We start from the raw sequence: 23,018 nt of genomic DNA, 5'->3' as shown, positions 1-23,018 counted from the left end.
ACTGTTGAGTCCTCTAACCTTGTATGATCTAGGTCCATAAATCTGGATTAGTCAAGTCTTCCTTAGGGATGGAGAAAGATTTGAAAATGTATCTTCATATAGCACTTCTTACTGCGATGATTAATTTATGTGTCAACTTGGCTGGAACACAAGGTATCCAAATATTCAGTTAAATGATATGGTAGGTGTTTCTGGGTGAGATTAACATTTGAATTGGTATACTGAGTAAAGCCCTTGCCCTCACTAATTTGGGTGGGCCTCATCTAATCAGTTGAAGGTGAACAGAGCAAAATGCTGCCCCCTCCCTGAGTAAGAGAGAAGTCCTCTTGACAGACTGACTTTGAACTGGGACACTAGCTTTTTATTGCCTTTACATTCAAATTGAAACACTTTTCCTGGGCTTCAAAATCACTGGTCTTTGGACTATTACTATATCATAGATTCACCTATGTCTCCAGCTTATGGACTTAACCATGAAGATGTTAGGACTTGTCAGCCACCGCAATTATGTGAGCCAGTTCCTTAATAAATAATAATAATTTAATAATAAATCTCTGTCTCTGTTTTTGTCTCTCTCTCTCCCTACACACACACACACACACACACACACACACACACACACACACAGTATTAGTTCTGTTTCTCTGAAGAACACTCACTAATACACTACCTACACAGGGATTCCAACACAAAAGCACAAAAGTATATGTTCCTTTCTGTTTGGTGCCAAAAGTTGAGGAAAAGGGATGGGATGGAAAAATCTAGAACACAGTTCAAGCTCTTTCATGGTCTTTTATCTCTCTCACCATATTTTATAGATATTCTTGGCTAATCTTCAACAAAAGAGGAAAAAAGAATGAAACTGGACCAGTTTCTTACATGATACACAAAAATAAACTCAAAATGGATTAAGGACCTACATGTAAGACATGAAACCATGAAAATCCTAGAAGAGAGCATAGGCAATAATTTCTCTTGACATTGGCCACAGCAACATCCTTCTAGATTTCCTCAAAAGAAAAATAACTACAGAGATGCTTAGCTCATTTAAGGGACATGCCCAAGAAATCTCTGAGGCCAAAGCACCACATACGAACACCTAATTTTATTAGAATTGTGAACCCAGAATAATACGATTTTAAAATCTGGGTGTGCAAATTCAAAAAATTCCTGGAATTATGAAAAGTAATCATGGTAATAAAGAGTACCTGAGAATAATAATTAATTCATTTACAAGAATGTAGTAAGACCTAATAGCCTGATAAAAATTTATATACAATAGGCTATGGCTCAGTAAAAAAGGCATTAAAATGTTATTTGAAATTGTTATTATCTTAGTAAATAGAAACACTTCCCTACAATGGGCTGCACAATATCATTCTGTAGAATAAAAAGAGCTCTATAACTTCATCAGAACCTTCTAGTAGTTATCATACTGACACTACATGTGGGTGCTCACGGATGCAAAGTGTACTAGCCAAGCTGCTTTCATTCATTAGGCAAAATCAGACCTTAAATCAAACCCCAAAGAAATCATAACAGAAACTGCCCATCAGGAAAAAAAATTAAATATTAAACAGTCAAACACTAGATGACATAAATGACTGGTGGGGGGCTTCAGTTTCATAAAGCGGTTGGGAGACAACATAAAACTGAGCAAAGTTCAACTAGATGTCAAGATTCACAATATTTTTCACAGTTATGTTCAACCAACAATTCAAGCTGTCTGTGCTTTAACCCATACAGGGATAAATATGGCGTCCATACATCATGGGCTTTTTTAAAAAAGTGCATTTAATAAAAAAATGATGATGTGGTTAACACTGTAGTCTGTGAGTCACCCTTTCACTGAAAAATGACTGGCTAGTCTCAGTGGTCATTCCCTCTGATTTTCACTTGACATTAAACGAAGTGGCTGTTGTATTGTACACTAAGGAAGGTTCCAAGTTATAAGCAAAGACTAAACATCAGAACACAGTAACTACAGGATGTAGTTGTAATCACAGAAGCAGTGTGTCTGATAAACAGCCAGATTCCACCATTTCACTTTAGGTAACTGAACTGGAAAAAAAAAAAAAATGAGGGATAATAAGCATGTCTTACTCCACCCCTAAAAGAATATTTGCTGTTTCTGATACAGGTGAGTATGTGTTTATTTATTTCTAAGTAACATCATATTTACACTTTGAAGTCTATTTTAAAGTTATCAAACATGGATGACATCTTTTTTTTTTTTTTTTTTTAGTATCTTAAAGCTTGGTGTTCTGAGCTGATGTTTAAAGTGGTGGCACATACGTGAAGTTTCTCTGAAATCCCCATTTACCAATTACACGCCTTTCCATTCTGAGTACCCATGAAAACTACTAACTGTACCTGAAAGTTCAACTGGCAAAGCAAGAAAATGCGTTGGCACTCTCAGCACCTTCTTATTATTCCTGCCCATAATTTTAGAAATTGAAAACATTTTCCCTTCCAATTTCCATCCCTGGACCTGGAGTGCAGACATCACTCAATTCAGTTTCACAAGTAGATGGCATTCAAGTGGCTGCAAAAAACACTTGGCAGTAGGGTTCTTCGGTGGACACCATAAAGCTTTCCAGGTAATCACAAATACTTCTATATAGAACGTATCTTTTCTTATGTTCAAAGCAATCCTTGGAGATCATTGTTCCAGAGTCAGACTAAGCACAATTATAAATTCAGTTGGTTGGCACTCACTAGCCACATAGCTATATCATCCTCCACAATCCACTGTAGGACATTTCCATGATCATGGAAAGTTCTGCTGAACAACATTGCTCTAGACAAATGAGAAGACTGAAATGAGAAGTGATTTGTTCAATGCCATATTGCTAGTAAGTGGCAGAATCAAGACCTGTGTCCAGGTTCTATGACTATAAATCTTGTTCTCTTTTTTATTTTAATTCCCGGGGAGTATGGCTTCTTCCTGAAGAGGATGACTGAAGTCTCTCACTGGGGGACTCATCTGAACGCAGCTTCCACCCAGCTCCACAGAGGGCTCATTCAAATATTTTGCTGTAGTGTTCACTTGGTTGCCGTAATTGCCAAGAATGTCAAGAGCAGGACAAATTCTTATTTATTTTCTATTCATTTGACAAATATTTATGCAGTGTTTATTATGCTTATTTATGCCAGGTGCTGTAAATAAGAACTTTACAAATATCCATTCATTCAATATGCACAACAGCCTGTTGAAATAGGTATTATTATTATCCTCATTTTATTAATGAGGAAATTGAGACTTAGAGAAGACAAGTAGTTTCCCCAGCATCGCCCAGAATGTGAGTAGCGGTACTGGGATTAAGCTCCGGAGCTACGTTTTTGGTGTCCTTATTTTAAACTACTATGCTAGATGGACTCCCCGTTAGAAACATTATGCAATCTCATTCCCACTAGAAATAACTGTGCAGAGTGTGTATCTAGGTACTAACAACTTGGAAGAAAAGAACAAGAAATCTTTTATCTTTTACCTACAAGGGTAAAGTAGAAAGCTTGAGGTCAAAGTTCTCATTCTCCACGTTAAATTCTAATGGATTAGGAAGAAAGGAGAGTTTTATATAGTAGCCCTTCTTTTTCAAATTACAGATGCCACTGTTGATTACTGTATATTCGTGCTGCCCAGTAAAACTCTCCGTGATGATGGAAATGTTCTATAGCTGTGCTGTTTAATATGATCGCTACTAGCCATACGTGACTATCAAGTATTTGAAAGGTCACTAAGGTAACTGAGGAATGGAATTTTTAATTTCATTTAATTTTAACAATTTTAACTTGAGTTTAAATAGCCACATGGGGCACGTGTCTACTGCATCAGCACAGACCCAGATGGTTCAAGGGAGAAGCAGTGAGGGCTCCTTCTTTTCTTCTGAACCTCATGAGCACCTACTATGCTCTGTATCAATGACATATACTGACGTGTTCAGTCATGAAGGCCACAATGCTTGAATCATCCTCAGCACCTTACCTCCAGATATCATCCATCATGGAGTCCTGTGGATTTCAGCTGCTTAAAAACTCGCAGATGTGTGTGTATTTCTCCATTTCTCCCACTACCATCCTAGTCTAAGCCACCATTATTACCAGCCGAGGTGACTATAATATCCCCTAAATTGTTTCATCCCTCCACATGTGCTTCCCTTTTGCTAAACACAATCATGTCATTCCTGCTAACGGTTTCAGTTGTTCTTAGAAAAAATATTACATTACTGGGAGCTTACTATATGCTAGGTAGTATGCTAGATTCCAGAAATAGCATAAGAAGATTGACAAGTTTTTCCTTTTCTGTAGCCCAGAAGGCCCTAATTCATCTGCAGCCTGACTCTCATCCCAAGATCACTGCCTCAGGTCCAAACACACCAGCTTTGTGGATTAAGACATGCCAGTGCTGCTTTTTTGCCCACTGGGAATGTGTGGTACAGTATAGTACACGTATCTATGAGATTTGCTAGGTTAGTAAGCTAAAGGAGATTAAAATAAATTATAGACTCAGTTTTCTGTCTGAAGCTCTAGAAGATCAACAAATATAATAGCTTTCATAAATGGAGTGGCTGCTGTGTACAGGATTCTTACATAGATGCTAAGAGCATATTAAAGACCTATATGTGTGCATACTGGGCATTTATTATCAATGCTTCACTTTAAACCTAAACATCACCATGTGCGTTCATTATTTAATCCCTTCTTTACAGTTGAGAAAACTGAAAATTAGAGTAGTTAGGTAAATTGTGCCATGTCACATAGCTATTAAGTGGAGTTTGGGGAAGCCAGCTTTCAAATCACAGCTGTACTTACACACACACACACACACACACACACACACCCCAAAACAAAACCCTGAACTGTCCTGACTGCTCATATAATTACTACAGTAGCCTTGTAAGGCAAATGATAACATTATTACCTATAACAATCTGGAAATCGAAAGACCAAGTAATTTTCTATAATCATAAGCATGTACCGAGTGGCAGATACAGGTTTTTGAACTAAGGTCCATAATAATTCCAATTCTGTGTTTTTATCATTACAACACACTTTCCTCCACTCAATCCATTTTAAATCAAGAATCTTGGTGCAACAGGGAAAAAAAAAAAAAACTCTAAATGAGTTTTGCCATAGTCATTCCTGTGCAGACACTGTAATATCCAAACACCAAAATAAAACACATATTTCTACCGCCAGCTTGACGATACTAAGCACTCTACAGGACCTCTCATTAAGTGATCCCAAGAAACCATAATGATGAACGTAACGGCACAGAGCATCTGCCCTCAGTATGGGGAGGCGGTAGGGCCGGTTGCACTTTCCATGATAAGTAACATACACATAGTATTCCAACTGAGTGTCAACACTGCATGAAGAAAAATGAACAGAAGAAACAGCACTAATCAGGTATGAACCACCAGTGGTGTTCTCACATAATATTTTTTATTCTTCATCTTTGGATCTTTCGGACTTATGATTTTTCTCAGAGAAAGCAAGAAAGGGGGACAGAGAAAAAAATAACAAAGAGAAACAGTGAACGAGAACACCATAAAACATCTATGAGATTCATTGGTTTGACGTCTGTTTGATACATGTGAGACTTAAACAGAATGGCTAGCTCCCTTTCACTTTTCCCACTAATCAATGTTTCTTTAAGGTCAGTAAAGATTTTCAGTGTGCCTTTATTTCATCCAAGTATGCAAATGTCGATAGACCTCTCAAAAGACATGTGCTTCAGCCACGCCAGCATAAATAAGGCATCGAATGAGGCTGGAGAAGTAGGAAGATACAGGGTCCTGTCTGCTTTGTAGGCCACGTGAAGGGGAAGCCTTATCTGTTGATAAATCTTGCAGCAAAGTATGTAGATTACATTTTAGAATGTTAGATCATGTCAAATGGATGGGTTGGGTCACTGTGCCGTACAATCCTACTGAGCATCTTTTTGTATAGTGAGGATGTTTTTGAAAAAGAATTTACCTGGCTATATTTTAGTTCTAGTTTATAGTTCCTAATATATAATTTTAACACTTTTAAAAAGGCACTTCTGTAGTGTTATCAGTCTGAAATAAATGGGACTTTTTTATGAAATTTGTAACGTGTGGTAAGATAAGGTACAAGGTGAGAAATATCTCCTGCATCTCTTGCAAACTAGATATAATGCTTAGGAAACCAATTTAACAGCATATGATAATATTTACGTAAGCATGTAGAACACATCTCTCAAACATTTCTCTCTCTGCAGCACTAGGCTTTCAGCCTGGGTTCTCAAAATATCATATCAACAATCTTTTTCATATATAAGAATACATTACGTTCAAGAAATAGATTTGGGATATAGGTATATAGGTACAAAGAACTTAGAGTTCTATAATATTTCTATACGACATAGAATACGGAACACTTGAAAATATAGTGTTGAAAAAACTGTTTGCCCCATTGATATAAAATACTTTATCACTACAAACTTAGTATATGTATAATATTTACAAACACTAATATACAAGACAAGGCATGTACATTCTCCCAAAGAAGTAGTAATAAAACTATATGTTCAGGGGCGCCTGGGTGGCTCAGTTGGTTAAGTGACTGCCTTCGGCTCAGGTCATGATCCCGGGGTCCTGGGATCAAGTCCCACATCGGGCTCCCTACTGAGCGGGGAGCCTGCTTCTCCCTCTTCTACTCTCCCTGCTCATGCTCTCTCTCTCTCTCTTTCAAATAAATAAATAAATAAATAAACAAAATATTAAAAAAAAAACAACAACTATATGTTCCAACACTATCACATTTTTCCCTACCAAAGTATTTTGGTACATATTTTTTATATTTTATTTACAAGATTATTTCTCTACATCATACACACAATATTTATGTTTTATATAAGACCCAAGAAAGTCTTAAAGTTAATTCTTATAAAATATTCTTTCTTTTCTTCTAAACTCCCAGCATACATGCCAGAAAGCTTCTTTCTTGCCCCAACCCTGGGATCAAAAGAGAAAAATATATGATATAAATCGAACTATTTGTTTTCCTGGAGAGTTTTACAGACTATGAAGTTCACTTTCACTGTATATTTCATTTCTTTAAAACTTTTTGTACTGAGATAGGTTTTCAAATATTGTCTTAAAGTGTAGAAGGCGTACTTTTTTGATAAAGCCAAACACTATATGGTCACAGAAGCTCCCATCTAAACGTATACTTTGCACACCATGATTTAACACCATATTTGTAGCTGTCATGAAGCTTCAAGTCTTACAAGTACCATCATTTTCTCTAGTAACTAACATATTTCAATGTAAACTGAGCACAGCAAACCTTTGAAGTAGGACAAAATCCAAAGAAAACACTCAACATAAACAAAATATGTGGCAACACTAAAATAAACTATAAAATTTTATAGGTGGTAGTTTGGCAAGACCTACATAACTTGTCTGTGTGCAACCCAAGCTGAAAGACTATAAAACTTAAAGCATTATAAACACAGGCAAAGACACACGTAAACACACACACACACACACACACTTTCTGTGTATTTAGGATCTCTGAGTTGTCTTTAACATGTCATTCTCCTGTCCTTTTCCATTAAAACAGCACCATAATAGGCCAGTTGCCATTTCTCCCTATCCTTCAGGCATGCTAGATCAGGGAACTGGTTTACTTTTTAATTACTAATTCCTTATGTGTAATTTAGTAAACTGCAGCAGAACTTCCCCTCTTCCCTTCTGAACACATTATCCTTGTATGGTTCTTAAGAGGTTAAATATCAGGGCTCAAGGAAACTCTTATTGGAAATCTGCATTTTACAATATTTTCAATCAGACTGTGTGAGTCTGTAACATGAGCCATGTATTTTAAGATGATAAAGTTACAGGCAGAAAAGCCATTAATGGACTGTTGCACTATCACAGGCAAGACATAATGGCTGTTGGGATTAGAGTAGGTGGAGTGAACACTAAAAAAATGAATAAAAAAATTCATTACATTGTGCACCTGAAATTAATATAATGTTATATATCAATTATATCTCAAAAAAAGAGAAAAATAAACAAAACAGAAATAAAAGCAGCATGTAGTCCATGCAAGAAGTCTGTTTCAAAAAAAGAAAGAAAATAAAAAGGACAAATAGGAGGAGTAGAAGTGACAAGTCCACAAGAATTCTCTTTCAAAAAACCAAAAAAGTATATTAATCCTTATAATAAGCATACAAAAGCTACATGAAAAACTACAATGGTGTATTTGTATGTATAAAAGAAGATTTTAGCAGGCTGTATTCTTGAATGTCAAGAGCAAATATTCCAAATATGTCAGATTCTTTTGAATTTTGTTGTTGTCACTGTTTAGGTTTCTTAATTACTTTAGTGATGACAATGGAGAGGCATGGAAACTGGTAAGTATTATAAGGAGGTAAGAAAGGAATGGAACACTGAAAAAGTGATATTGAAGAAACTAAGTTTTCAGAAATGTAGCTAATTTGGCATTTCATTTTATAAATGTAATCAAATAAATTCCAGGTAATTAAAATTTGTAACATAAAATAATTAAACAAAAAATGTTGAAATGATTAATACTGAACTAAACTCAAAATAAAGACAAACTTTCTAAATATCTCAAAGGCCACATGGAAACCATGACATCTCAGTGGTTATCTGTCATCCCATCATAGAAACCACTATGCATCCAAGGGACACTACAAGGAATCAAGGATCTTTTGTCACTGTTGCCCTGAGAACACAGTAAGCCCATTCTCATTTACCTATGTATTTTCTTGAGGTAGGGAAGGGGGGAAAACTTAAATTCTAAATGACTGGTAATTTTCCAAGACAAAACAAAACAGAACAATCATCCACAATTTTTTAGACCAAGCATGAGGGAGAACCAAATTTTGAATAGACTTCACTGCTTGAAAGTAAACTATTTAAATTAAAAGAAATCAAGATATGGTTAACTGGCAAACCTATTCTCTGTTAATTTATTCGTAAAGGTTATGTATTTGCTTTCTATCGCTATGTAGCAAATCACTGTTCTAAATCCATCATCCAGAGATAATCATTGTTAATATGTTAGTATATGTATAAGTAATGCTCTAGTATATATCTAGTCTATTTTTCCTTCTAGTCTTTTTATGTATCCATAAAAATTCCAATGCAATAATTTTCACTGATTAGTAGCCTACACTTTTATTTAACATTATTGTTAGGGTCCGTAATCAAAGGAGCGAGACCGATAACAAAGCGAAGGTAAAACAAAGCTTTATTTCGCTCCAAGCATTGAGAATCAAACTGACCGGTTGGGGCTGTCTCTTACAAAGAGGCGACCCCTCCCAGCCTCACAGACTAACTTTTATAGAGGTGGTTGAGCCTGGCTATACACAGGTGGCCAATGAGATTGCAGGACACAGAGAAAACTGCACAGTCATGCTAGGTCACACACGGGTGGCCAATTGAATTTCAATTTACCCTAGTAGATATATGTGCGCCCCACTGATTGGATGTCTCCACCTGGCCTGACCCGCCCTTGTGGCTGGGCTTTGCAAGTAAGTTCCTCTGGGAGGGGCAGGGTCAATCTAAGTTCACTGCATAAACACAAAATGGCTCCCTCTGGCTAAGTAGGCCCTTACAATTATGTAGTAGAATCACAGATGTATTCATAATAATACACTCAGATATGCAAGGAAAACTAAGGGTGATACCAGGGGATAACAGCCATGGGGAACAAAATTCTGCTTCCCATAAGACGGCTTACAAAGATGAGAATAAATGCAAAAAATAAAGACACAATATCCCCTCTAGGTGGTAAATTTAGAGGAATTTTACTTTTTCTTTTTAGTATTCTCTTTATTTTTTTACTATACTATTTTCTGTAGTGTGCATATATTACTTTTTATGGAAAAATCCAATGTAATATAATATAATTTTCCCAGGAGAGACTTCCAAGCATGCAAAAGAAGCATTTTGCACTGTTGTGAATGTGAAGTGTTGAAAGACAACAGCACTATGGCACCCGTAGTCTTCATCAAACAAGGTAAGAGAGTTCATCTAAGTTCTGGGCTTTAGTGGGGAGGTTAAGGCAAGTAAAACACTTTCTGGGATCTGAGTAAGACTAGGGTTAAAAGAAGCTGAGAAAAGAACATCACAGTAAAGCTCTGTCCAGGCTGGAGATCCCACCCAGCCAAGAGAAATGATGTAAGTTCTTTTGTGAGACAAACCCCACTCATATTTTTAATTTATTATATTATGATATGTCATATAAATTTTATAATATAATTTAATTTTTATACATCAATTTATAGTATATTATAATTTTTAATGAAATGATTTTCTCATTGGATGGAATAGATCTTCAAGTAAATTTTTTAAGGACGTTTTGTGAGTGGCATTTTTTGAACTCCTAAATATTAATGTCATTTCCATCACCTTCACTCATAAAATATTCATAACCTGGCCCTATACAATAAAGTAGGCCACTGGCTTTTCCTCTCAAAAATCAGTAGATGTTATTCTATGGGCTTCTGCAGTGAAATGTAAGGTTACCCTGATTTTACCATGTCAAAGAAAAAAAAAAAAAAACACCAAAGCTGCCTAAGTTTTTACTGTTTTCTTTCAAGCTTTTGCATGAGTTTTTCTTCCCCAAGAACACTTGAAATTATTAAGTAGTGCTCAGCTCTGTGCCTTGTATATCTAACATCTTCTTTTTCATCATTCTGAACATTTTTCACCCTCATTTAGCATTTGAGATGAGCTTACCATGTTTGCCTTCCACATTATGGATACAATTTCTCAGTGTCAGCTCTGTTCTTTTCTCCTGGCTCTGTGGACTTAATTTGGTTGCTTCATTTTAAAATTTCATTATTCCCTCCATTTATCCCCTCCATTTTACAGCATTTTCCCTAAAGCATGATAATTATTTTCCATGGAGTTCTGGTTTTGTTTCATAATAACCATACCTTCTTACACTCTACTGAGATGGCTAGTCAGTTTTTCCTTTATTTCCCCCTATCTTTTCTATTTCCCTTTTGAGTCTTCAGCATGATTTTTTTTCCCTCTCCTCTTCTTTACAAAATGTGAAAGAGAAATATTTGATTTTTAAAAACTAATTATAAAAGATTTACCTAGAAAAGGTGATGGAGAGAGTAGAGGAAATATGGAATATGCTGCTCTTCACAGTGCCTAGCCAATTTTCAGACCTACCAGATTTTTTTTTTTTTTAAGATTTTACTTATTTATTTGACAGAGAGATAGAGAGAGAGAACAAGTAGGCAGAACAGCAGGCAGAGGGAGAGGGAGAAGTAAGCTCCCCGCTGAGCAGGAGACCAATGTGGGATTCTGTCCTAGGACCCTGGGATCATGACCTGAGCCTAAAGCAGACGCTTAACCGACTGAGCTACCCAGGTGCCCTGAGACCTATCGGATTTTTATATACTTTAGTTTTAAGGACTGAAATGGGCTTTTTCTCCTCTGAACTATTCCCACAGCATCATGATTATGAAGGAATTCAGTAACTTCTCAAAAGCAAGGTGTTATACTAAGTATTTTGTAAGTAGAACCTTCCCTCTTCCCTTCCCAACACATAATTCTAGTACAGTTCTCAGAAGTTACATAAGAGACTTAAACAGAAAAGCTGGTGGAGAAGGCAGTTGGTATATGGAATAGCTGCTTTCTCCTTATTCCCTACTCAGTATTTCCCCCTGGGATTTACTGTCAGTGAATGGCTAGATAGAGAGAATCCCAAGCAGACTCCCTCCTGATCCTGAAACCCAATATGGGGCTTGATCTCACAACCACAAGATCATGACTGGACCTGAAATCAAGAGTCAAACACTTAACTGACTGAGCCACCCAGGTGCCATCATCATCAGTTTAGAAACTTCCTTAAAGCCTGAGCAGCTGACCTTCTGCATATCTAGTACTTTACAGTCCTCCACAGTGCTATCTTTAACCCCTATTTCCTCTCCATTCCTACTAATATCTCTCCCTCTCTCCCTCTGCTCCTACTCCCACTCTCTCTCAAATAAATAAGTAAATAAAACTTAAAACAAAACAAAACAAACAAAACAGACAGACTAGGGCAACATTAGGAGTCTTTCTCTTCATCATCTCTCTCACTAGCTTGCTGTATTATTAGATGAAATAGCATTAGTGGTCTGTCAACTAAGATTTTCAACTCTGGGTGCCTGGGTGGCTCAGTTGGTTAAGCGTCTGCCTTTAGCTCAGATCATGATCCCAAATGGGGCTCCCTGCTCAGCAGGGTGTCTGCTTCTCCCTCTCCTCTGCCCCCTCCCTGTTCGTGCTCTCTCTCACTATCTCTCTCTCTCAAATAAATAAAATCTTTTTTAAGAAAGATTTATTATTTTTCATTTTAATAATGTAGAAATATGTTAATAGATTTCCATATCTTGTGAATGGCCCACCATTTTCTATTTTTTTGTGTCTTTATGGTTTATTTTCAAAATTTTAATTCCAGAATAGTTAACATATGGTTTTATATTCATTTCAGGTGCACAATACAATGATTAAACAATTCCATACTTTACTCCATGCTCATCACAATAATTGTACTACTAATTCCCTTTACCTATTTTACCTATCTCCATACCTACATTCCCTCTTGAAACCATCTGCTTGTTTTCTATAGTAAAGGGTTTGTTTTTGGTTTCTCTCTTTTATTTTTCTTTGTTCATTTGTTTTGTTTCTTAAACTCAGCATATGAGTGAAATCATATGGTACTTGTCTTCCTCTAACTGGCTTATTTCACTTAGGATTATATTCCCTAGATCCATCCGTTTGTAGTAAATGGCAAGATTTCATTCTTTTTTATGGCTAACTCTATTGTATATATATACCACATATGCTTTAACCACATATGCTTTATCCACCTATTGATGGATACCTGGTTGCTTCCATAATTTGGTTATTATAAATAATGTGTCAGTAAACAAAGGGGTGCATGTATTCCTCTGACTTATTGTTTTTGTATTCTTTGGGTAAATATCCAGTAACAAGATTAGTAGAATAATGGGGATCCCAGAAGAAGAGAGAAAAAAAGGGACAGAAAAATTATTTAAAGAAATAATAGCCAAAAATTTCCCAAATTTGGGGAAGGAAACTAAAATTTAGTTCCAGGAGGCACAGAAATTCCCCAGCAAGATCAATCCAAGAAGGTCTACACCAAGACACACAGTAATTAAAATGGCAAAAGTAGTTATAAATAGAGAATTCTAAAACCATCAAGAGAAAAGAAAACAGTTACATACAAGGGAAACCCATAAGGCTATAATTGGATTTTTGAACAGGAACTTTGCTGGCCAGGAGAGTCTGGCATGATATAGATATTTTAGTGAGAATTTAGGACTGGCTAACTTAGATTGAGTTATCAGGAGTCATTTTTAGGGCAAGGTCTATCTCTAACTGCTTAAATCCACATCTATCAACTTCTCTTCTATGGTTCTCAGCTGAAATAAAGGCACTGCCTATGACCTCATGCTTTTCTAAGGAGTCTTTCCTTATTGAACAACACCAGTGAGGAAGAGTTATCTTTCCCAAACCTTCCATGTGAAATGTAATCTTTATATGACACTAGTAGGAATGGTTCTTAGTGTCCCATAATCTCGAATATAACAATGCTGAAGTTGACACTTCTTTATGACTTCAAAGATACAAACTCCCTAAGTTTGCTTATCCTTCCTGGGAATTTGTTTTGCCCATTACATATGCTTAGTACTAGCTCTGGGAAAGGATAATACTGAATAATTTGGCTTATATTAATTCATCCTTATAGCCAGCTCTTACAGGTAGTCTGTTCAGGTTCCTGAACATGCTACGGCTTCTCTTGTCCTGAGTCAATAACTTTCATCTGATTTTTGTGGCCTGATTATTCTCAATCTGCTACTCTCAAATATCTATCTTCTGTCTCCCTTTTAATCTTTATTTTCCTAAATCCAGGTTGTTTCTTGCAACCCAGTTTCCCGCCTAATTTTCTCTAAAATCTAGGCTCTGCTTTTTCTTTTATTTTTCTTTCTCTTACTCCTCAATCAGAAATATAGTATTTGTGCAGTCATTCCTACCCTAAAATATACTGTCAATACTGGCAAATTTGACCTGCCTTGTCCATTGTTTGCTCACTAGTTTAGATCAATACAGCTTGGGGACTATAGAGTCTACCCAAAGGGTGCACTACTATTAGGTAACTGGTATATTAAAGTGGACATAGGCCAGAGATCCAAATTTTAAACATTTCACACTTTGCTATGTGTTTCAGCAATTACAAACGTTACAAAAATATTTGCCAATTTCCTGAAATTTATGGCCTTAACAGTATTTAACATAATGTAGTATTCAGCATTTTAAAGTCACTAGAGGTTTATAAGGCAGAAAAAATGAATTATTTGAGTTGTCATGGCTCAGAGATATTCTTATTGACAATCAGTTCCCAGAGCTTTCTGTTTTATTATGGCAACATATTTAAGTTTGCTGTATGACAACACTGTCCATTCATATAGCATACATTATCAGTCATCTAAGGGGGTGCCTGGATAGCATAGTCAGTTAAGCAGCTGATTCTTGATTTCAGCTCAGTATCATGAGACTCTACCCTGATTTGGCTCCATGTTGGGCATGGAGCCTGCTTAAGATTCTCTCTCCCCCTGCCTGTCCCCCATTCTCTCTCTCTCTCTTTTAAAAACAATAAATAAAGGAGGTTTTGGACCAAAAACATCTAAAAGTCTTGCTACAGATGAGTAGTCCAAAGAAGAGTCAAGTAGGAATTTCTTGCAGAAAGAGTAACCGTAAGCAGATGAGATAAAGATAAAAGGATTATTAGCAAGGTCAAAACTCACTTGATTAGCTAGATACCAATTATACAATAGAAATATAACGCAAGCCATAATGAGAGTCATATATATAATTTTAAACTTTCTAGTAGTCATATTTTTAAAGTTAAAAAAAGCAGGTGAGATTAATAACATATTTAACCCTAATATACTCTAAATTTTAATATATCATCATAAAGTCAGTCTTCTACTGTTTGTGGGATAAGAATTCAAAATCTGTATTTTATCCTTAAAGAACATCTCAAATTGGACTAGTAGCATTTCAAATGATTAACAGACAGACATGGTTAGTGGCCATCAACACTGGACAGTTGCAAGTCTAGATTTTTACATTACGATCATACTTTAAGAAAAAATGTTTTCTAGAAAAAAATGTGAGAGACAATCATAAATTATTTTCTCTTACCTACACAAATCTTCTTTGATGTGAAGAGAAATCAATTCCTTAGGAATATGAAAAGAAAGTATGCTCTCTGACATCTGCTCCCGGATTCTCATCCACTTATTGTCAGATGTGGGAAATCTATATAATTTACACACCGGGTTCTTTAGCACTAAGAGGGAAGAAAAACACACAGGTTAATAGTTAATTTATAAATATATGCCCATTAGAGAAAGATCAATTAACAAAATCCTTAATTACCGTATCATTGTAATCGTTGATTTAATCAAGAATTTGTTTTTATCATAATGGAATAGTGTATTTGAATTTCTAAGAATTTTGTTTTTGTACTTTTTTCAGTAGCTTCTGGGACAAGTATTCTTTATTAAATTAAAAAGTGATACATCAAGTTCCAATTCAAACTTGTGGCTATTGTGGCTTGCTAGTTTGCCACCTATTAATTTCTTTCTCTTCTAAAGATTTTGTTAAAGCATATGTATTTATAAATATACATGAAATATATATATTAACATATAATACATAGAAAAGTAATATTTCTTAATGTCTTCTGAAAATTGTAAGTCAACTCTGCTCACTTAGACAGTAGGTGAGAACTGACATGTTATTTCAGAGGTTTCAAATGGCCCCACTACTAAAATTGTTTTGTTTCTTAAGTGCTAGAAAGGTTTATTCATTGGCTTAGGAGCTCTTACAGTTCAAATATTATGCATACTTTAGTGCCAATGAGTCAATAATATACTTTCCTAATACCACGTATTACCAGAAGCAAGACAATGAAGTTGTGAACAAACTGTATTTGTGGATGGGAAGTGTTTAGGGAAGAATCATGCCATCAATGATTTTAAGATTTAGGGAAAAAGTGGAGGGCCAGATATTAAAATAATATTTGATACATTTTCATGAGGCCTTCCGCCACATTCTCTAGCCATTTATTTTAGGTCAGAAATTTATTTCCACTGCTGTTGAGCAATGACTGCCTTTGTTATACTCATGCACCAAAGCTTAGTGGGTAAGAAAATATCAGTCAATTGCCAGTAAAGCATCTATAATTATTTGACTCCAGTTTACCAGTAAAGCTGATTTAAAACAAAATTTGATATTAAAATGAAGCATGGGTTATATGGGCCAGGTCTCCTCAACGTATAGGGTAAAATTCCTTTCAAAAATTTAATGTCCTATAAGACCATATCTCATTCACTACTTGGGTAAATATACAATCGCTTTTGGAACATTAAAATGAGGATCTCTTCATCTATTCCTCTGCAATCATCCATTCTTAGGAGTATTGTCTAGACATTATCAATATCAGAATTGATGCTATATCATAAACGTTGATTTCAAACATCCCATTCTTCAACAACCAGGCTCAAAGTTTCCAGTATACCTACCTATCCACTGCTAAGAATTAGCCAGTGTTTACTTTTCAAAAGCACCAATAGAAGCCAGAAGACAGTAGAATATTTCCAGCATGTTGAGGTAAAATGTTTAAAATCTAGAGTTGTATGTACACTTAAAAAAAATAGAAATAGAACCTAAAGCTATATATCCAAAGTGATTATATTTTTAACATAAATATTATCTCTAAATTTAATCAATTAGATTATATCACAGATTCATAGATAATTATATTTATTTCCCTTCTTTTTTATTGAGGTGATTGACATATAACATTACATTAGTTTCAGGTGTACAATGTAATGATTCAATATCTGTATGCTATCACAAAATGATCACCACAGTAAGTCTAGTTAACATCTGTCACCATCATAGTTATAAATTTTTTTTCTTGTGATGAGAACTTTTTTTTTTTTTTTTTAAATTAAAGACATAGAGGTGTTGCTTTATTTACACACTTGGGGGAAGGGGGAGAGGGTATGATGTGAGACCACAGCTGCTGCCTTTTGGAAGTTTCCAGGGAAACTAAGAGAGAAAAAAGTGTTGTTGTTTTTTTTTTTTTAAGTGTTAGAACATTTGCAAAATACAGAGGAACAAAGAAGAAAAAGTCTTCTTTTTCTTATATAGCTAATGTTCTATGTTAATATTTTACCATGTCTCCAATCCTGGCTTTTAGATGAGGAGGAAGGTCAATGGCATGGTGCCAACCGTGACTCCTTTCCTGTCCTATCTGCTCGCACAGAGGGAATGGGGGTGCCCCAGGTGAAGTAAAAGTGTCACAGGGACAGCTACCATGATGACAGGTCTTCATGCACGCCATTCATGTGTGTCCTTTATGCGCTTAATTGTAATGTGAGGCATTCCCCGTGTTTCGGAATTTCTTCGCCCGTGTCACTGACATGGCTTTATAATATTCCGTCAGATGGCTGATCCATGCCCTGTGGAAGCAGGCCCGGCCGTGGACATGAAGTATTACAGGGAACGCCGTGACAGAACTCCTAGTGCAGAAACCAGAGCACTGTCTGCCGAAACAGAGTCCGGCCAAGCCACCTGCTGGGTGTGGGGCCTCTGCACTGTCCCCTGTTCTTTCCAGTAAAAAGCAGTTCTTAATTGAACAAAGTCTAATGATGCATTTCATAGGGTGTTTCAACCCAATTTTTCTTCACTCTTTCCCCTCTTCTCAGGTGTCTGGTAGTTATTTCTGGGATTGTTAGAAGGTCATATGTTTTTAGAGGAAAAAGAATGTGGGCTTGTAAATTCTTTTCTCTGCCTTAAAATATGAGTTATTACTGCTATTGCCACATACACAATTGCTTTATGCCTAATGGAAACAGGTAAAAACAATAACACTGTAAACTGTTTTGAGAAAATACAAGAGTGCTTAGTATATTGTTAAATGCAATATCTAGACTTGTCTGATTTTCTTACATTGGTCTCACCCCAGCTCTTAAAGTCCCGCATCACATGTTTTTCTATGACTTAGCAAGAAGTACCTAAAACAAAGGTTGTCCTCCTTTTAATTTTCTGGCATGCCTGCTAACAATCCCAGTGATGAGAACTTTTAAGGTGTGTTCTCTTACTAACTTTCAAATAGAGTATCATTAACTATAGTCATCGTGTTGTATAATATATCCCTAAGACTTATTTTATAACTGGAAATATGAACCTTCTGATGCCCTTCACTCATTTCAACCACTGCCACCAGCTACCTCTGGCAACTCCCAACCTGTTCTCTGTAACTATGAGCTTGGTTTTTGTTTTGTTTTGATTGATTGACTGATTTGATTCTACATATAAGAGAGCTCATATGATATTTGTCTTACTGTGTCTGACTGATCTCCCTTAGCATAATTCCTTTAAGTTTCATTCATATTGTCGTATATGGTAAGATTTCATTCTTTTTTATGGCTGAGTTATATTCCATTACATATAGTACACATTTTTTAAAAAAAGATTCATTCATTTATTTATTCATTTGACAGAGATCACAAGTTGGCAGAGAGGCAGGTGGTGGAGCGGAGGAAGTAGGCTCCCCGCTGAGCAGACAGCCCCATGCGGGGCTCGATCCCAGGGCCCTGAGATCATGACCTGAGCCAAAGGCAGAGGCTTTAAGCCACTGAGCCACCCAGGTGCCCCAACACATTTTTGTATCCATTCTTCCATCAGTGGACACTTGGCTATTATAAATAATGCTGCTAAGAACCTGGGGATGGCATGTATCTTTTCAAGTTAGTGTTTTTATTTCATTTCATTTCCTTTGAATATATTCCTAGAAGTGGAGTTGCTGGATCACATAGAAATCCTATTTTTTATTTTCTGAGGAACCTCCATACTGTTTTCCATAGTGCCTACACCAATTTACATTCCTACTAACAGTGCACAAGGGTCCCTTTTCTCAACACATCCTCTCTAACACTAGTTACATCTTATCTTTTTGATAATAGCCATTGTAATAGGTGTGAGGTGACCATTCATTGTGGTTTTGATTTGCATTTCCCTGATGATTAGTCATATTGAGCATCTTTTTATGTACCTGTTGGAGATCTGTATGTCTTCTTTCGAAAAATGTTTTTCAGGTCCTCTGCCCATTTTTAAAACTGACTGGCTTTTTTGCTATTGAATTTTATGATTTCTTTATATATTTTGGATATTAGGCCTCATCAGATATATTTTCTTACATCTGAATTATAAGCCAACCAATAAAAGAAACTATGATATATTATTAATTTTTAAAGTTACAGTGTTTCAAAGATGTAAGAATTTTACTACAATCTCTACTGTTCTATCTCTAGAGTTTGAGAAGAAAAAAAAGTATGTATTGAATTTAACATACGGTCAGTCGGGTTAAACTATTGATGGGGTGTCATGAATTCTAATATAGCTAACATGATTAGGAATATAAACCCGTTTTTTATACTAAGACAAAAAATAATCTCTGAAATGTCCAAATTTTTTCTTAGTAACCTAATATTCAATTCCTTGGCTTATGTATACTCAGCATATGTGCTGCTTTTAAACCTCTTTTTTTTTCTTCAAGATTATATGGAATTTTTGTAAGAATCCTTCATTTTTCTTGCCTTTTATAAAGCAATAATTATTTTTTAGAAAATCTGTATTTCGAATCAGATTACAAAATATAAAATTTTTCATTTTCTCAGTTATCCCAAAGCTAGTCTTCCCACTTTTGATCACATTGTTTTTAATTTAATGCTTTTCGGTGTGTTTAAATATAGATCTTCATTAAAATAGCTTATGTAGAAATCAAAGGCAGTTGGATTAATGAGCTCCAGAACTCTCCTCTGACCACCTGGTACATATCATACAAGGACTCTGTGGGAATGCTGCTGTTTTTAAGGAAAACACTTGGGACAAATTAAAAAAAACAAAATCAGGCAACTTGATCATCCAAAAGAAAATTATGTCCAATTATGTCCCAATTATGTCACCCATCTAATTTTTACGTCATAGATTATGATCTTTTGAAACTCATAGGTCTCCAAACATTAGTACTGTTTCTAGAATTGCTGCTCTTCTCTTTGACCTCCTGTTGAGTTTGTAGGTGTTCAGAATGGTTTGATAACTATCTGGCTGAACTCCTGCGACCTGATGTCATCTCAGTCTGCTACTCCTCCGCCATCTTGACTCCTCCTAATTCATTAGCACTAAATCGGAATTTCAATGTAGCTATAGTGGGATCCACCTTACAACCCAATTTAATCCAGAAGCATTCCTTATTAAACACCTACTATGCATAGAGTAAGAACACCTACTCTGTATCTTAAAATATCATATAATGGAATATGATTTAAAAATTAAAAAAAAAATATGGCCCAACATTTTATTATCATGCAAATTTATTGCACTAGTTACAAAAAAGACCAGATAATATGCTCTTAACTCAAAATTCTTACAGTGTTGATAATGGGGAGATTTTATCATCTTCACATAATAGTAAGGCATGGTATTCATGCACCAAATACTGAACAATGGATCATAAATGATGAATTCTTGTGTCAGTTTTTTAAAGTTTCTTCCCTACAGAAGAGATACAATTCTAACAATTCTGCACACTCATTCCAGCTATGGGAATAAGTCCATCATTTTCAGCTCTGGCTCTTTATTGGTGCCAAGTTTTTCTTTATATAGAAGATATATTTCTGACCATACAATAGGCCTGTCAACTCAGATTACTATCTAATGTCTATTACAAATTCTCTAAAGAGACCCCTGCGTGTATGCTTTTCATTTTTTTCACTGCTTTTGCCAAAACAATTGCTAAAAACATCGTGTGACAGATTCTGCCAAGAGAAAAGTAGTGGAGATATTTTGGACCACATCATGGTCTTGGGATGACTTAATAAGAGTAAAGTTTTAAGCTGGTCTAAATATTGATACATTCCCCTTGAGGTTAACTCCCTATGGTGAGCACAGTTATGCAAAATAAATGGCAGATCCCCTCCCCCCCAAATTGCAGCACAACTCAAACGTCTACATTTTTCTCAGACGTTGTAGCAGGGCTTCTTTAACAAGGTAATATGCTCAGCAATTGCCAAAGCCAAGTTGTTCCAACAGTGAATTATCAAAATAAAGATGCCAAAGAAATGTTCAACAATGCCAACACATAGACAATACATAAAGGAAAACAACAAAGCATGGCTGTTAAAAGCAAACTAGGGCAGAAAAGATAAACCAGAGACATACCACAGGGAGGATTTTTTTTTTTTTTTCTTTTCCCTGTGCCTGTTTTAGGAATGTCAGTAGACAGAAAAGGAATTTTGTAAATTTAGATTCAGGGACAAAAGGGTCATCAAAAAGCCAAATGCTTATTTTCTCTAGGTGTCCTTAATATATTTCTCTAGAGGAAGCTCATCTGTGAACTTTCTTGCATTCAGGAGGTGGTAGAAGTCACGTATTTAAATGGATTCTGACTTTATTGGCTTTAAGTCTTACAAAAATCATTAGTTTTTGTACAGATTGTTGCAGAGAATTCATTCTGTGGCTTTTAACTATGTAGTTGTTTAATAGTTTAATTATTCTGCTGAATGTACATACATTGCCTGTTTTCCAAATGCTACATTATACTTACTAAAGATATGTCTGTGTAATCCAATTAGATACTGACATTCCCTCATTTATACTTGGAAATATCTTAGATTTATAGACATCTGAAATGTAGGTTGTCTCTTTTTAAGGTTGGATAAGAACTGAAAAACCTAAATAGAAATCACTAAAACACTATCCTAAGCATGGTTATGGAAAAGAGATGGCAAGAAGACATGAGAGGAACTCGGAAAACGTAGCAAGAAGAGATCTCTTTAAAAATGATAAAGATGGAGGGGCATCTGGGTGGCTCAGTAAGTTAAGCTTCTGCCTTTGCCTTGGGTCATGGTCTTAGGGTCCTGGGATCGAGCCCTGCAATGGGCTCTCTGCTCGGTGGGGAACCTGCTTTCGACTCTCTCTCTGCCTGCCTCTCTACCTACTTGTGATCTCTGCCTGTCAAATAAATAAATAAATAAAATCTTTAAAAATATATATATAGAAGGAAAAAAAGAGATAAAATCAATTGTTAAAAATAAAATGAATTCCTGAAAATGGTTTAGTTACTTTTCTCTAGGTTTGTTATATAATCTAAATTATGTTATTGTTTGTCTTGTTTTTTAAAGAAGAAAAGGAAAGAATAGACTAGAAAATAGGATATAAGCTGTATTGGACAAAGTACTGTTTTCCTAGTCTAGCCGAACCCATAAGTTCTTGGCCCTCCATCTTCAACTTAAGGCCCAGAATCAGAAAAACTACTACAGATGTCAGAATAGGATATAAAGATAATTTTTTGTGGGCATTTAGTCTCAAGTTGATGATAATTGGTGAGGTTAGTGTGTAGAATTTGGATTTTAGATTTTAGATGGTCAGGAAATGATTTGTGTCACTCTTTCCAGTTTGAATGATTTGCTCTGTTCATTCTAGTTCAGTAATTGAAGTAAAGGATATCACTAGTAAAGGTAGAAGGTGGCTCATATTTCACACTGAGCAACCTGAAATGACCTATAATTCTCCTAACTCAAGTTGTTCCTCACCAGTTTCTTCTGTTCAAGGGATTCTCTGCATCTCAAAGAACACCCCTCTTTGTTGGCTATAAGTAAACTCAGCTGTGCTAGCACCTCCTCCAGGAAGCCTTCCTTGGCTTCTACCCCATCCCTCCCTATAGGTTTGTCTTCTTTGTCCTTCCCATCCCCATCTCTGTCATGGTTGTTACCAGTTGTGCTACAACTGACTCATTATTCCATGTCACGCATTAGAGTGTAAACTTTGTGGAGGCCAAGTTTTTCTTGTCCTCATTTTATCTCCTACACATAGCACAGTGCCCAGTAAATATAAATATTCCACAGACATAAGCTC

The 23,018-nt window shown here is 35.8% G+C and overlaps 1 protein-coding gene across 2 annotated transcripts in view; it reads right to left on the bottom strand.

Annotated features, from left to right (window-relative positions):
• Positions 1–23,018, bottom strand: part of LOC111149029 (inositol polyphosphate-4-phosphatase type II B) — a 372,027-nt gene that overhangs the window by 179,366 nt on the left and 169,643 nt on the right. For both annotated transcript variants that reach the window (XM_022505917.1, XM_022505916.1), the window contains exon 9: positions 15,231–15,378. In XM_022505917.1, coding sequence (XP_022361625.1) covers positions 15,231–15,378 — 148 coding nt within the window. The remainder of the gene's footprint in view (positions 1–15,230; positions 15,379–23,018) is intronic.

The sequence above is a fragment of the Enhydra lutris genome, unplaced genomic scaffold, assembly GCF_002288905.1.
Source record: "Enhydra lutris kenyoni isolate GAN:26980312 unplaced genomic scaffold, ASM228890v2 scaffoldscaffold21, whole genome shotgun sequence".
In the NCBI taxonomy this organism is placed as follows: Eukaryota; Metazoa; Chordata; class Mammalia; order Carnivora; family Mustelidae; genus Enhydra; species Enhydra lutris.
Note: the sequence above shows the minus strand (reverse complement) of the source record. Positions and strands in the feature narration are given on the sequence as shown.